Genomic DNA, 16,031 nt, shown 5'->3' on the forward strand with positions numbered 1-16,031 from the left:
CCGTTGGATTTGGCAAGCAGGAGGTCATCGGTGACCTTTGAGAGGGCAGTTTCGGTGGCGTGTAGGGGACGGAAGCCAGATTGGAGGGGGTCGAGGAGAGAGTTGGCGTTGAGGAATTCGAGGCAGCGCGTGTAGACGACTCGTTCAAGGAGTTTGGAAAGGAATGGTAGGAGGGAGATGGGGTGATAACTAGAAAGTGAGGTGGGGGTCGAGAGGGTTTTTTTTTAGGATGGGAGAGACGTGGGCATGTTGAAGGCAGAGGGGAAGGAACCAGTGGAGATTGAGCGGTTGAAGATGGAAGTTAAGAAGGGGAGAAGGGACGAAGCGAGAGATTTTATAAGATGAGAGGGAATGAGGTCAGAAGCACAGGTGGCCGGAGTAGCACTTGAGAGGAGGGAGGAGAACTCCTCTGAGAATACTGCTGGGAAGGATGGGAGAGTAGCGGAGAGGGTTGAGAGCCGGGGGGTTGGAGAAGTGAGGGGAGTAACTTTGGGGAGCTCAGACCTGATGGATTTAATTTTATTAATGAAGTAGGAGGCCAGATCGTTGGGGGTGAGGGAAGGATGAGGACAACAGAGGCCCCTCCCTCCCCCTCTCTTTCCTCCTCTCTTCCCTCCCTCTCCACCCTCTCCTCCTCTCTTCCCTCTCTCCTCCCTTCCCTGCTGTCTTCCCTCCCTCCCCTTTTCCTCCCCTCCTCTCTCCCCTCCTCTCTTCCCTCCCTCCCCTCTTCTCTTTCCCCCTCCCTTTCTCTCTTCCCTCCTTCTTCCCTCCTCTCACTGTCTTCCCTTCCTCCCTCCCTCCCCTCCTCTTTTCCCTCCCTCCTCCTCTGCTCTTTTCCCTCCCTCTTCCCTCATCTCTTCCCTCCCTTTCTCCTCCCTCCCCTCTTTGCTCTCCTCCCTCCCTCTTCCCTCCTCTCTTCCCTCCCTTTCTCCTCCCTCCCTTCCTGTCTTCCCTCCCCCTGCCTCTCCTCCTGTCTTCCTTCCCTCCCCCTCCTCCCTTCCCTCTTCTCTTTTCCCCCTCCCTTTCTCTCTTCCCTCCTTCCTACCTCTCCAGCCTCCCCTCCTGTCTCCCCACCCTCCTGCCTCCCCTCTTTCTTCCCTGTCCCTCCTCTCTTTCCTGCCCCCTTCCCTGCCTCCTCCTCCCTCCTCCTCCCCTGTCTCCCCTCCCCCTCCCCCTCCCCCCCCCACCCCGGGCTGGGTGGGTTCTCTCCGCCCCAGCCCCTAATAAAGCTATTTCCAGCGGGAGCCCGGGGAGCCGGGCAGCCCAGCCCAAAGCCCAGCCCTGCCCCAAGCCCGGGCCTGGCCTGTCGGGCCTAGAGGGGAGAGTCGCCTGGGGGGATCCAGCCTGGGGGAGGGGATCCAGCAGGCTGGGGGGAGGGGGTGGGGGGAGCCCAGCTGTCCGGAACCATGACTGAAGATGACGGATTCGGTGGTGGTGGAGGGGCAGGTTAAATTGAGAGATGGAAAAAAGGTGCGGCCAAGCCGGGGGCTCCTTCTCCCGGGACCCCCTGGCCTGTGTCTGTCCCTGTCCCTTGTCCCCCTGTCTCCTGTCTCTCCGTCCCCCATCCCCCTGTCCCTCTGTCCCCCCGTCCCCCTGTCCCTCTGTCTCCCACCTGTCCCCCTGCCCCGGTCCCTCGTCCCCCTGTCCCCTGTCTCTCCGTCCCCCATCCCCCTGAACCCCGTTCCTGTCTCCCACCTGTCCTCCTGTCCCCTCTGTCCCCCCGTCCCCGTCCCCTGTCTCCCTGCCCCCGTCCCCTGTCCCCTGTCTCTCCGTCCCCCGTCCCCTCTGTCCCTCTGTTCCCCTGTCTCCCTGTCCCCCGTCCTCTCTGCCCCCCGCCCCGTCCCTCTGTTTCCCACCTGTCCTCTATCCCTCTATCCCCCTGTCCCCGTCCCCTCTGTCCCTCTGTCCCCCCATCCCCCCCGTTCCCCTGTCTCTCTGTCCCCCGTCCTCTCTGTCCCCTCGTCCCCCGTCCCCTCTCCCCTCTGTCCCTCTGTCCCCCCATCCTCCTGTCCTCCGTCCCCTATGTCCCCTGTCCCCCGCTCCCTCTGTCCCTCTGTCCCCGTCCCCTCTGTCCCTCTGTCCCCCGGTCCCCCCGTCCCCCTGTCCCTCTGTCCCCCCTCCTCTCTGTCTCCCTGTCCCCCTGTCCCCCGTCCCCTCTCCCCTCTGTCCCTCTGTCCCCCAGTCCCCCTGTCCCCCGTTCCCTCTCCCCTCTGTCCCTCTGTCCTCCAGTCCCCCTGTCCCCCGTCCCCCTCCCCTCTGTCCCCATCCCCTCTGTCCCTCTGTCCCCGTCCCTCTGTCCCCCATCCCCAGTTCCCCCATCCCCCTGTCCCTCTGTCCCCCTGGCTCTCTGTCCCTCTGTTCCCTGTCCCCCCGTCCCCCTGTCTCCCTGTCCCTCTGTCCCCCTGTCCCTCTGTCCCCTGTCTCTCCGTCCCCCTGTCCCTCCCCCACGGCTCTCGTGTCCCCCCGGGGTGGGGGTCTGCAGGCGGCACTGACCCCTGTGGGGGGGTGCTTCTCCCCCCCAACCCCAGTGGAAGGATCAGATGGGGGTGGGGGGAGGAGGAGAGGAGGTGTGTATATGGGGGGGTCTCTGCCATCGGTCTCTGACTCCCCCTTGGTCCCATCTCCCCCGCAGTGGAAGACTAGGTGGCTGCTACTCCGTAAGCCGTCCCCCGTGGCAGGTAAGCCAGGGGCGGCCGGGACTCCTGGGACCCTGGTGGGGTCCACGCCCTCCACTGGTCTCTGCTCCTGTTTGCTGGGGGGGGCGGGGGGGGGGGGCGAGAGGGAGAAGATAATGGGGGTATTTGGGTCCCCCCACCAAGGGGAGGGGACTTCTCCCCCAACCCCCAGCTTGTCCCTGGGGTGGGAGTGGAGGCCGACTTTTCCCAAGCTCTGATTTTCCTCCTCCCTGTTTTCTTTACTCGGATGAGCCTGTTGGAAGGCATGGAGCCGCCCAAAATAGAAAGAGGATATCGAAGTCGGGGTGGGACGTGACCCAGTGGAATTGAGAAAGACCGTGGGCGGCGGCGGGCCCACTGCCAGACCCCGGGCCCAGGCCTGGAAGACCCTCTCCCCCAGTTATCCTGGGGAGGAGAGGAGGTTTCCACACTGGAACAGGCCAGAAGGGGCTTCATTCCCGGCCCCGGGGACCCAGGAAGGCAGGGCTTACCCGCTTTGATGAAATCCTTGTGAATAATAATAACAATTAATAGTAATAATAATAATAATGACATTTATTAAGCACTTACTATGTGTAAAGCACTGTTTTAAGCGCTGGGGAGGTTACGCGGTGATCAGGTTGTCCCACGGGGGGCTCGCAGTCTTAATCCCCATTTTTTACAGATGAGGTAACTGAGGCCCAGAGAAGTTACATGACTTGCCAAAAGTCACACAGCTGACAATTAGCAGAGCTGGGATTTGAACCCATGACCTCTGACTCCAAAGCCCGGGCTCTTTCCACTGAGCCATGCTGCTTCTCTATTATAGTATTTGTTAAGTGCTACTTTGAGCCAAGCACCTTTCTAAGTAAATGTACATGCGTCATTTAGGGAGCAATTTAGTGAGCACTTTCGGGGGATGGAGCCTTGGACTTTGTTCTTCAGAGTTGGGATTGTGAGGTCCTTTGAGGGCTGGGAGTCTTTGACTAGCTCTATTATAATGATAAGAATAATGATGGTATTTGTCTCCCCCTTCTAGACTGTGAGCCCACTGTTGGGTAGGGACCGTCTCTATATGTTGCCAACTTGTACTTCCCAAGCACTTAGTACAGTGCTCTGCACACAGTAAGCGCTCAATAAATACGATTGAATGAATGAATGAATTTGTTAAGCACTTACTCTGTGCCAGACACTGAACTAAGCGCTGGCGTGGATACAAGCAGATGGGGTTGGACACGATCCCTGTCCCATGTTGGGGCTCACAGTCGCCATCCCCATTTTACAAATGAGGTGACTGAAGTCCAGTGAAGTGATTTGCCCAAGGACACGTGGCGGAGGTGGGATTATTCATTCATTCATTCAGTCGTATTTATCGAGCGCTTACTGTGTGCAGAGCACTTTCCTAAGCGCTTGGGAAGTACAAGTTGGCAAGATATTAGAACCCATGACCTTCTGACTTGCAGGCCCTTGCACTATCCACTATGCCATTCATTCATTCAATCATATTTATTGAGCACTTACTGTGTGCAGAGCACTGCACTAAGCGCTGGGGTAGATACGGGATAATCAGGTTAGACACAGTCCCTGTCTGTGGACTCACGGGCTTGGGAGCCAGAGGTCATGGGTTCTAAACCTGGCTCCGCCACTTGTCAGCACTGTGATTTTGGGCAAGCCACTTAACTTCTCTGGGCCTCAGTTCCCTCAGCTGTAAAATGGGGATGAAGACTGTGAGCCCCACGTGGGACAACCTGATCACCTCTTATCCTCCTCAGAGCTTAGAACAGTGCTTTGCACACAGTAAGCACTTAACAAATGCCATCATTATTCTTATCATTAAATATCATTTAAAAAAATAGAGCTAGTCAAAGACTCCCAGCACTCAAAGGACCTCACAATCCCAACTCTGAAGAACAAAGTCCAAGGCTCCATCCAATACAATAGTAATAATAATGATAATGACATTTATTAAGCGCTAACTATGTGCAATGCACTGTTCTAAGCGCTGGGGAGGTTACAAGGTGGTAAAGTTGTCCCATGTGGAGCTCATAGTCTTAATCCCCATTTTACAGATGAGGGAACTGAGGCCCAGAGAAGTTAAGTGGCTTGCCCAAAGCCACACTACTGACAAGTGGCAGAGTCGGAATTAGAACCCATGACCTCTGGCTCCCAAGCCTGTGCTCTTTCCACTGAGCCACACTGAATAAGCGCTCAATAAATGCCATCCCTTGATTGACATTTTCCCAATCAAGGTGGGGGTCCAGGGTACCCGTGAACCTTAGGTGGGGGTCATGCCACCCTTTCACACTCCTCCGAAAGTCCCTTTCCTCCTGGAGAGCTTGACCAGGTTGGAGTGCTATACCATGCCGCAAAAGACTCTGAGTCTCTTCGTGGGTGGGCCTCTTTACTGTGTTTAATACAGTGAAATCGTAGTGAGCAGGCCAGGGTCAATAATAATTCATTCATTCAATCATATTTATTGAGCGCTTACTGTGTGCAGAGCACTGTCCTAAGTGCTTGGGAAGTACAAGTCGGCAACATATAGAGACGGTCCTACCCAACAGTGGGCTCACAGTCTAGAAGGGGGAGACAAATACCATCATTATTCTTATCATTATAATAGAGCTAGTCAAAGACTCCCAGCCCTCAAAGGACCTCACAATCCCAACTCTGAAGACCAGCGTCCCAGGCTCCATCCCCCGAAAGTGCTCACTAAATTGCTCACTAAATGATGCATGTACATTTACTTAGAACAGTGCTTGGCACAAAGTAAGCACTTAACAAATACCGTAATAGAGAAGCAGCAGGGCTCAGTGGAAAGAGCCCGGGCTTTGGAGTGAGAGGTCATAGGTTTAAGTCCCAGCTCTGCTAATTGTCAGCTATGTGACTTTTGGCAAGTCAAGTAACTTCTCTGGGCCTCAGTTACCTCATCTGTAAAAAATGGGGTTTAAGACTGTCAGCCCCCCGTTGGACAACCTGATCACCTTGTAGCCTCACCAGAGCTTAGAACAGTGCTTTGCATGTAGTAAGTGCTTAATAAATGCCATCATTATTATTATTATTATTATTATTAATTAATTAATACCATGCCGCAAAGGACTCTGGGTCTCTTCGTGGGTGGGCCTCTTTACCTTGTTTAATACAGTGAAATCGTAGTGAGCAGGCCAGGGTCAATAATAATTCATTCATTCAATCATATTTATTGAGCGCTTACTGTGTGCAGAGCACTGTCCTAAGTGCTTGGGAAGTCCAAGTCAGCAACATCTAGAGACGGTCCCTACCCAACAACAGGCTCACAGTCTAGAAGGGGGAGACAGACAACAAAACAAAACATGTAGAAAGGTGTCAAAATCGTCAGAACAAATAGAATTAAAATAATAATGATGGTATTTGTTAAGCACTTACTATGTGCGAAGCACTGTTCTAAGTGCTGGTGGGGGGGGGTACAAGGTAGTCAAGTTGTCCCACCTGGGGCTCACACTTTTAATCCCCATTTTACAGATGAGGGAACTGAGGCCCAGAGAAGTGAAGTGACTTGCCCAAAGTCACACAGCTACAAGTGGCGGGGCCGGGATTAGAACCCATGAGCTCTGACTCCAAAGCCCAGGCTCTTCTCACTGAGCCACGCTGCTTCTCAAGCAGTCTGCTACTGGAGGCCGACTCAGTATTAAGGGGGATTAAAGTCAGAGAGTGTCAGGGGCAGTGACATCTCTGAACACCTCAATCCACTAGCGAAAACATGGTTTTCCAAGAGCAAGAGGTTCTATGTATCATCCAGGCTGTAAGTTCTTCGTGGGCAAGGCAATGTGTCCACCAACTCCGTTGTACTCTCCCAAATGCTTAGGACAGTGCTCTGCACATAGGAAGCGCTCAAATACCACTGACTGGTTGTCCTCTCCCATTTGGTGCTCTGTACACAGCAAGCGCCCAGTAAATACCATTGATTGACCTTGCCCAAACGCTTAATATGATCATAATAACTGTGGTATTTGCTGTTGGGTAGGGGTTGTCTCTATTTGTTTCCAAATTGTACTTTCCAAGCGCTTAGTGCAGTGCTCTGCACACAGAAAGAGCTCAATAAATATGAATAATAATAATAATGATGGTATTTGTTAAGCACTTACTATGTGCAAAGCACTGTTCTAAGCACTGGCGGGATACAGGGTGATCAGGTTGTCCCACGTGGGGCTCACAGTCTTCATTCCCATTTTACAGATGAGGGAACTGAGGCACAGAGAAGTTAAGTGACTTGCCCAAAGTCACACAGCTGACAACTGGCGGAGCTGGGATTTGAACCCACGCCCTCTGACTCCAAAGCTCATGCTCTTTCCACTGAACCATGCTGCTTCTCTAATTCATTCTTCTATGAATGAATGACTAGCATTTGTAAAGTCACTTAACAAATACCACAGTTATTACTGTGGGATTTGTGGTGTTATGGTGGTAGTGTGGGCAAGTCATATAACTTCTCTCTGCCTCAGTTCCCCCATCTGTAAAATGGGGATTAAGACTGTGAGCCCCATGAGGGACAGGGATCATATTCTTCCCAAGCGCTTAGTACAGTGCTTTGCACACAGTAAGTGCTCAATAAATACAATTGAATGAATTAATGAATGAATGATCTTGTCTCTACCTCTACTTGCTTGGAACAGTGCTTGGCACATAGTAAGCGCCTGACAAATACCACAATTATTATTAGTAGTAGAAGTAGCGTGGCTTAGTGGTAAGAATCCAGGTTTGGGAGTCAGAGGTCATGGGTTCTAATTCCAGCTCTGCCACTTGTCTGCTGTGTGACCTTGGGCAGGCCGCTTCACTTCTCTGGGCCTCAGTTCCCTCATCTGTAAAATGAAGATTAAGACTGTGAGCCCCACGTGGGACAACCTGATGACCTCGAATCTACCCCAGTGCTTAGAACAGTGCTTGGGACATAGTAAGCGCTTAACAAATACCACAATTGTTGTTATTATTAGTAGCCTCTCCCAAATGTTCAGTACAGTGTGCTTTGCTCAGTAAACACCAGTGATAGATGGGGTACTACCACCTCATACTGTGGTGAGAGAATGGACTGGGGAGGATGTTGAGGAGAGGAAACGGGCCCTGCTGACCCTGGGCCAGGGGCCTTGGCTGGCATTCATTCATTTCATTCATTCAGTCGTATTTATTGAGCACTTACTATGTGCACAGCACTGTACTAAGTGCTTGGGAAGTACAAGTTGGCAACAAATAGGGATGGTCCCTACCCAACAACAGGCTCACAGTCTAGAATGGGGAGACAGACAACGAAACAAAACACGTGGACAGATGTCTAAATCGTCAGAACAAATAGAATTCAAGCTAGATGCCCATCATTAACAAAATAAATAGTAAATAGGTACAAGTAATAAATAGAGTAATAAATCTGTACAACTATATATACAGGTGCTGTGGGGAGGGGAAGGAGGTAGGGTGGGGGGGATGGGGAGGAGGAGAGGAAAAAGGGGACTCAGTCTGGGAAGACCTCTTGGAGGAGGTGAGCTCTCAGTAGGGCTTTGAAGGGAGGAAGAGAGCTAGCTTGGTGGATGTGTGGAGGGAGGGCATTCTGGGCCAGGGGAAGGACGTGGGCCGGGAGTCGATGGCGGGACAGGAGAGAACGAGGCTCAGTGAGGAGGTTAGAGGAGTGGAGGGTGCGGGATGGGATGGAGATGGAGAGAAGGGAGGTGAGGTAGGAGGGGGCGAGGGGATGGACAGCCTTGAAGCCGAGAGTGAGAAGTTTTTGCTTGATGAAGCCCCACCGTTGAGGGGGTGGTAGTTGCAGGGGGAGGGGTCTTCACAGTCTTCTAGACTGTGAGCCCGCTGTTGGGTAGGGACCGTCTCTATATGTTGCCAACTTGTACTTCCCAAGCGCTTAGTACAGTGCTCTGCACACAGTAAGCGCTCAATAAATACGATTGAATGAATGAATGAGGGATCCCAGCTGTCTGAGCTCCGGGTCAGTAGTGGGGGCCACCGGAGGCAGCAGCTGTTTCCTCGTGCCAGGTGTCCTGTTGCCCCCTCCAGGCCCAGCTTGGGCCCCGTGCCCGTGATCACAGCTGGACGCCCGCACGGCCTGTTGGCCCCACTCGGGGTGGGCACGGCTGCCATCCTCTCTGCGGCTCCAGGGGTCCGGTGGCTGGGCACAAGTGGCGGCAAGCGCTTAGTCCAGTGCTAAGTGCTTAGTCCAGTGCTCTGCACACAGTAAGCACTCAATAAATACAAGTGAATCAGTGAATCCGGTGGTGGGCACTGGCCCCGGACACCCAGAGACCACCACCAGAAATCAGAATAATAATGGTGGTATATATTCATTCATTCAATCCTATTTATTGAGTGCTTCCAGAGCACTGGACTAAGCGCTTGGGAAGTACAAGTTGGCAATATATAAGGATGGTCCCTACCCAACAATGGGCTCACAGTCTAGAAGGGGGAGACAGACGACAAAACAAAACACGTGGACAGGCGTCAAAATCGTCAGAACAAATAGAATTAAAGCTATATGCACATCATTAACGAAATAAATAGAAAAGTAAATATGTACAAGAAAAATAAATAGGGTAATAAATCTGTACAAATACACATACAAGTGCTGTGGGGAGGGGAAGGAGGTAGGGCGGGGGGATGGGGAGGAGGAGAGGAAAAAGGGGGCTTACTATGAGCACTTACTATGTGTCAAGCACTGTTATAAGCGCTGGGGAGATACAAGATAGGCAGGTTGGATATAGTCCCTGTCCCAAGTGGGGCTCGCAGTCTTCATCCCCATTTTCCACATGAGAGAACTGAGGCCCAGATGAATCAATCAATCAATGTATTTATTAAGCGCTTACTGTGTGCAGGAGCACTGTACTAAGCACTTGGGAAGTACAAGTTGGCTTGCCCAAGGTCACACAGCAGACACGTGGTAGAGCCGGGATTAGAACTCACGTCCTCCGACTCCCAAGCCCAGGCTCTCGCCACCAATCATATATTCATTCATTCAATCATATTTATTGAGTGCTTAGTGTGTGCAGAGCACTGTACTAAGCGCTTGGGAAGTACAAGTTGGCAACATATAGAGACGGTCACTACCCAACATGGGGGCCGGGAAATTACACAGCAGAGAGGCCCGGTGAGAAGCGGCAGGGTCTAGTGGAGAGAACACAGCTTCGGAGTCAAAAGGACCTGGGTTCTAATTCCGGCTCCGCCGCTTGTCTGCTGTGCCACTTTGGGCAAGTCACTTCATTTCTCTAAGCCCCAGTTCTCTCATCTGTAAAATGGGGATTAAGACTTTGAGTCCCATTTTTTAAAAATGGTATTTGTGCCAGGCACTGTTCTAAGCGCTGGGGTAGATACAAAAGAATCAGGTTGGACACGGTCCCTGTTCCACATGCGGCTCACACCCTTAATCCCCATTTTACAGATGAGGGAAAAGAGGCACAGTAAGAGCTCAATAAATACAATTGACTGAGTAATAATGATAATAACAATAATAATGATAAGCCCTCAGGCTTAAAATCCTTCCTCACTGCAATCAGAGTGGTTTCAGAGTTTGATATAATGTCCTTACAGAAAGGGAATATGTGTCTGCCAACTCTGTTATCTTGTGCTCTCCCAAGCACTTAGTACAGGGTTCTGCACACAGTAAGCACTCAATAAATGCAATTAATTGGTTAATTGATATTGGACAGGGTGAGTATCGGCTTGGGAAATGAATGATTTCCTTTAAGTGAACGTGAGAAGCAGCGTGGCTCAGTGGAAAGAGCATGGGCTTGGGAATCAGAGGTCATGGGTTCGAATCCCTGCTCCGCCACTTGTCAGCTGTGTGACTTTGGGCAAGTCACTTCACCTCTCTGGGCCTCAGTTCCCTAACCTGTAAAATGGGGATTAAAACTGTGAGCCCCACGTGGGGCAACCTGTTAACCTTGTACCGACCCCAGTGCTTAGATCAGTGCTCGGCACATAGTAAGTGCTTAACGAATACCATCGTTATTATTATTATTAGAGCATAGCCCTGAGAGTCAGAGGGACCTGGATTCTAATGGCTCCTACCCTTGTCTGCTGTGCGACCTTGGGCAAATCACTTCACTTCTCTGGGCCTCAGTTCCCTCATCTGCAAAATGGGGATTAAGACTGTGAGCCCCATGTGGGACAGGGACTCTATCCAAACTGAGTAGCTTGTGTAGCTACCCTAGAGCTTAGTACAGTGCATGTCACATAGTAAGTACTTAACAAATACTATAAAAAAAATTCCTCTCCATCATCATCAATCGTATTTATTGAGCGCTTACTATGTGCAGAGCACTGTACGAAGCGCTTAGCATGGCCTTGGGAAAGGGATGTGGGAATCATTCATTTATTCATTCATTTGATCATATTTACTGATTACTGTGTGCAGAGCACTGTACGAAGTGCTTGAAAAGTATAATTCGGCAACAGGGACAATCCCTATGCAACAACGGGCTCACAGTCTAGAATTAATCAATCAATCAATCATATTTATTGAGCGCTTACTGTGTGCAGAGCACTGTACTAAGCGCTTGGGAAGTACAAGCTGGCAACATATAGAGGCAGTCCCTACCCAACAGTGGGCTCACAGTCTAGAAGTGGGGAGACAGACAACAAAACAAAACAAAACAAGTAGACAGGCATCAATCCCGGCTTCTATTCCCAGCTCTGCCTGGGCCTTTTATCTTTGTTACTAAAATGGGCAAAAAATGCCTGCCTCCTCCGCCCCCTCTGAGGCTGCAGGGGTCAGGGACCGTGTCCGATCCGATGGATTTGAAGGATTCCCAGTGCCGAGCACAGCGTTTGGCCCAGAAGAAGTGCTGAATGAAGTCCGGAGTGAACCAGCAATGTCACACTATGGAATGGATCTTCCCAAGTCCCCAGGAATCTCCATTGACCAAATTTCCTCTGGGAGCAATGTGGATTTGTTCTTTATGATTCTGTGGGGCTTCAGCTGTTGCTGGAGGATAGGATGTCATAGCCGGGGAGAAAATTATCACTATTTCTGTTGAATATTGTCGATGCGGCTGATTGGTTTCCTGAATGTGGTTCTGAATTCCTTCCCAGGAGTTGGTATTTCATACTCAAGATCCCTTCCTGACTATCCTCATTCACTAAAACATTTTCCCAGAAAATGCATGATTTTTTTTTTTTTCCCTGTGCCCTAGTAGCATTTGGCGGGGGGAGGTTATTCCTGTCTTGAAATCACCGAGACACTTGGGGTGGACACGCAGAGGACTGAAAAACACGGGACACGGAGACACACACGATGTCACATATACCAACATGGAGTACACGGCGTGATGCTGACAAAACGCCATTTTGTGAAAGTAGGACTCGTTCACCCAAAGCTAAAATGAACTGTGTCCAGTCTCATTCCTTGGTATCCATTCCAGTATTTAGCAGTCAGTCACTTGGTCAAGGATTTTTATTGAGCGCTTACTGTGTGCAGAGCAGCATACTAAGCACTTTTGAAGCAGGAGAAGCAGCGTGGCTCAGTGGAAAGAGCATGAGCTTTGGAGTCAGAGGTCATGGGTTCAAATCCCAGCTCCTCTAATCGTCAGCTGTGTGACTGTGGGCAAGTCACTAATCTGGGCCTCAGTTCCCTCATCTGTAAAATGGGGATGAAGACTTTGATCCCCCTGTGGGACAACCTGATCACCTTGGAACCTCCCCAGCGCTTAGGACAGTGTTTTGCACATAGTAAGTGCTTAATAAATGCCATTATTATTATTATTATTGTGAGAGTATAACAGTACAACAGACACATTCCCTGGGTGGGGAACCACCCCTTCTCTACCCCAACCAAAGATCTTTTTTCCTCAATACCGCTTGGCATGTAGGAAGCCCTTATCAAATACCGATCAATCCATTAATGGTATTTATTGAGTGCTTACTGTGTGCAGAGTCCTGCACTAAGCGTTTACTAGAGTACGATACAGCAGAATTTCAATCCGTTAATTAATCAGTCGTCTTTATTGAGTGCTTACTGGGTGCAGGGAAATGCACTCAGCTCTTGGAAGAGTTCACTAAAAGAATACCGGTAGACACCTTTGGTACTACTGGAAAGCAATCAATCCAACAATCATATTTATTGAGCACTTACTGTGTGCAGAGCACTGTACTGTGAGCACACTGTAAGGGTTGGGAGAGTACACTAAAACAGAGTTGGTATACGCCTTTGCTGCCCAAGAGCTTACAATCTAGAGGGGGAGACAGACGTGAACATGAATGAATCGCAGTTATGTTCATAAAATACCATTATTATTATTATTATTATTGTTGTTAAGTGCTCTGGGACTGAGGATGAATAAAGGGAGTAAGTCCAGGTGACGCAGAAAGAGTGGGAGAAGAGAAAGGAGGGCAGCAGATTCAATGGAAAAAGCAAGGACTTGGGAGTCAGAGGTCATGGGTTCAAATCCCGGCTCCGCCAATTGTCAGCTGTGTGACTTTGGGCAAGGCACTTAACTTCTCTGTGCCTCAGTTACTTCATCTGTAAAATGGGGAGGAAGACTGTGAGCCCCATGTGGGAAAATCTGATAATAATAATAATGGCATAAAGCACTCTTCTAAGTGCTGGGGAGGATACAAGGTGATAAGGTTATCCCACGGGGGGCTCACAGTCTTAATCCCCATTTTGCAGATGAGGTATCTAAGGCACAGAGAAGTTAAGTGACTTACCCAAAGTCACTTAGCTGGCAAATGGCAGAGCCTGGATTTGAACCCATGACCTCTGACTCCTAAGCCCGGGCTCTTTCCATTGTGCCACGCTGCTTCTCTTGTATCACCTTGGTTTTGTTTGGTATGTATGTTTGGTTTTGTTCTCTGTCTCCCCCTTTTAGACTGTGAGCCCACTGTTGGGTAGGGACTGTCTCTAATATGTTGCCAACTTGTACTTCCCAAGCGCTTAGTACAGTGCTCTGCACACAGTAAGCGCTCAATAAATACAATTGATTGATTGATTGACCTTGTATCCTCCCCAGCGCTTAGAACAGTGCTTTGCACATAGTAATGCTTAACAAATGCCATTATTATTATTATTATTATTAGTCAGGGAAGGCCTCTTTGGGGAGATGTGCCTTCAGTAAGGCTTTGAGGGTGGGGATTGTGATCGGCTGTTGGCTATGAGGAGGGAGGGCGTTCCATTCATTCATTCAATGGTATTTATTGAGCGCTTACTGTGTGCAGAGCACTGTACTAGGCGCTTGGGAAGTACAAGTTGCCAACATATAGAGACGGTCCCTACCCAACGGCGGGCTCACAGTCTAGAAGGGGCCAGAGAGAGACAGTATGTAGGCGAGAGGTCAGTGGGGAGATATGAGATCAAGGCAGTATGAGTAGTCTGGCTTCAGAGGAGCAGAGTGTATCAGCCAGGTTGTAGTAGAAGAGCAACGGGGTAAGATAGGAGGGGGCAAGGGGATTGAGGGCTTCAAAGCCGATGGCGAGGAGTCTCTGTTTGAGGTGGAGGTGGATGGGAATCACTGGAGGTTCTTGAGGAGGGAGGAAACCCGGACTGAACATTTTTGTAGAAAAAAATCCGGGCAGCAGAGTGAAATGTGGACTGGAGTGAGGAGAGACAGGAGGCTGGGAGGACAGCAAGGAGGCTGGCGCAATAATGAAGGTGGAAGACGATAAGCGTGGCTTAGTGGAAAGAGCCCGGGCTTGGGGGTCAGAGGTCGTGGGTTCTAATCCCGGCTCCGCCCCTTGCCAACTGTGTGACTTTGGGCAAGTCACTTCACTTCTCTGGGCCTCAGTTACCTCGTCTGTCAAATGGGGATTAAGAGGGTGAGCCCCACGTGAGACAACCTCATTACCCTGTAACTACCCCAGCGCTTAGAACAGTGCTTGACACACAGTAAGCACTTAACAAATACCATTATTATTATTATCATTATTATTATTATTATTATTTGCCAGCTGTGTGACTTTGGGCAAGTCACTTCACTTCTCTGGGCCTCAGTTACCTCATCTGTCAAATGGGGATTAAGAGGGTGAGCCCCACGTGGGACAACTGCATTACCTTGTATCTACCCAAATGCTTAGAACAGGGCTTGGCACATAGTAAGCACCTAACAAATACCATTATTAGTATTATTATTATTAAGAGCTTGCATTTACATAGTAGCAGTTTGAATGGAGAGGAAAGGGGGGGATTTTAGTGATGTTGTGAGGGTTGAATGGATAGGATTTGGTGACAGACTGAATATGTGGATTGAGTAAGAGAGATGATCAATTTATCAATCGATCCTATTTATTGAGTGCTTACTATGTACAGAGCACTGTGTTAATAATAATAATAATGATGATAGCATTTATTAAGCGCTTACTATGTGCAAAGAGAACAACCCAGCACTTAGAATAGTGTTTCACACATAGTAAGCACTTAACAAATGTCATCATTATTATTATTGTTACAACACAACAATCCAACAGACACATTCCCTGCCCACAACGAGCTTACAGTCTAGAGGGGGAGAAAGGCATTAATATAAATAAATCAATTACGGATGTGGACATAAGTGCTGTGGGGAGGAACGGTGGTGGTGAATAAATGAAGCAAATCAGGGAGAGGCAGAAGGGAGAGGGAGAGGAGGAAAGGAGGGCTTAGTCAGGGAAGGCCTCCTGGAGGAGATGGGCCTTTAATAAGGCTTTGAAGGTGGGGAAAGTAATTGTTAGTCAGCTGTGAAAAGGGATGGCGTTCCAGGCTAGAGGCAGGATGTGGGCCAGAGGTGGGTGGTGAGACAGGTGAGATGGAGGCCCAGTGAGAAGGTTGGTTTCTGATAATAACAATAATTATAATAATAATATTGGTATTTGTTAAGCGCTTACTATGTGCAAAACACTGTTCTAAGCGCGGGGGGGGGGGGGAATACAAGGAGATGAGATTGTCCCATGTGGGGCTCACAGTCTTAATCCACATTTTACAGATGAGGGAACTGAGGCCCAGAGAAGTGAAGTGACTCGCCCAAGGTCACACAGCAGACATGTGGGGGAGGCGGCATTTGAACTCATGACCTCTGACTCCCAAGCCAGTGCTCTTTCCACTGAGCCACGCTGTGTGAGCTGGGATGGAGAAGGAGAAAAGGGGGGTGAGGGGATGGACAGTTTTAAAGCCAATGGTGAGGAGTTTCTGTTTGATGTGAAAGAAGTGGATGGGCCACCACTGGAGGTTCTTGAGGAGTGGGGAAGCATACACTGGACCTTTTTATAGATGAATGATCCAGGCAGGGGAGTGAAGTATGGACTGGAGAGGGGAGAGGCAGGAGGCTGGGAGGTCAGCAAGGAGGCTGATTTAGTAATCAAGGCGGGAGAGGATAAATGCTTGGATCAGTGTAGTAGTCGTTTCGATGGAGAGGAGAGTTTAAGCGGTACAGTGACGTTTGA

The 16,031-nt window shown here is 50.0% G+C and overlaps 1 protein-coding gene across 1 annotated transcript in view; it reads left to right on the top strand.

Moving 5' to 3' along the window:
• The first annotated feature begins 1,411 nt into the window (after positions 1 to 1,411).
• Positions 1,412 to 16,031, top strand: part of DOK7 (docking protein 7) — a 70,038-nt gene continuing 55,418 nt past the window's right edge. The window contains exons 1-2 of the mRNA XM_038745327.1: positions 1,412 to 1,470; positions 2,633 to 2,678. Coding sequence (XP_038601255.1) covers positions 1,417 to 1,470; positions 2,633 to 2,678 — 100 coding nt within the window. The 5' untranslated portion in view covers positions 1,412 to 1,416. The remainder of the gene's footprint in view (positions 1,471 to 2,632; positions 2,679 to 16,031) is intronic.

The sequence above is a fragment of the Tachyglossus aculeatus genome, chromosome 4 (assembly GCF_015852505.1).
Source record: "Tachyglossus aculeatus isolate mTacAcu1 chromosome 4, mTacAcu1.pri, whole genome shotgun sequence".
Taxonomy (NCBI): Eukaryota; Metazoa; Chordata; class Mammalia; order Monotremata; family Tachyglossidae; genus Tachyglossus; species Tachyglossus aculeatus.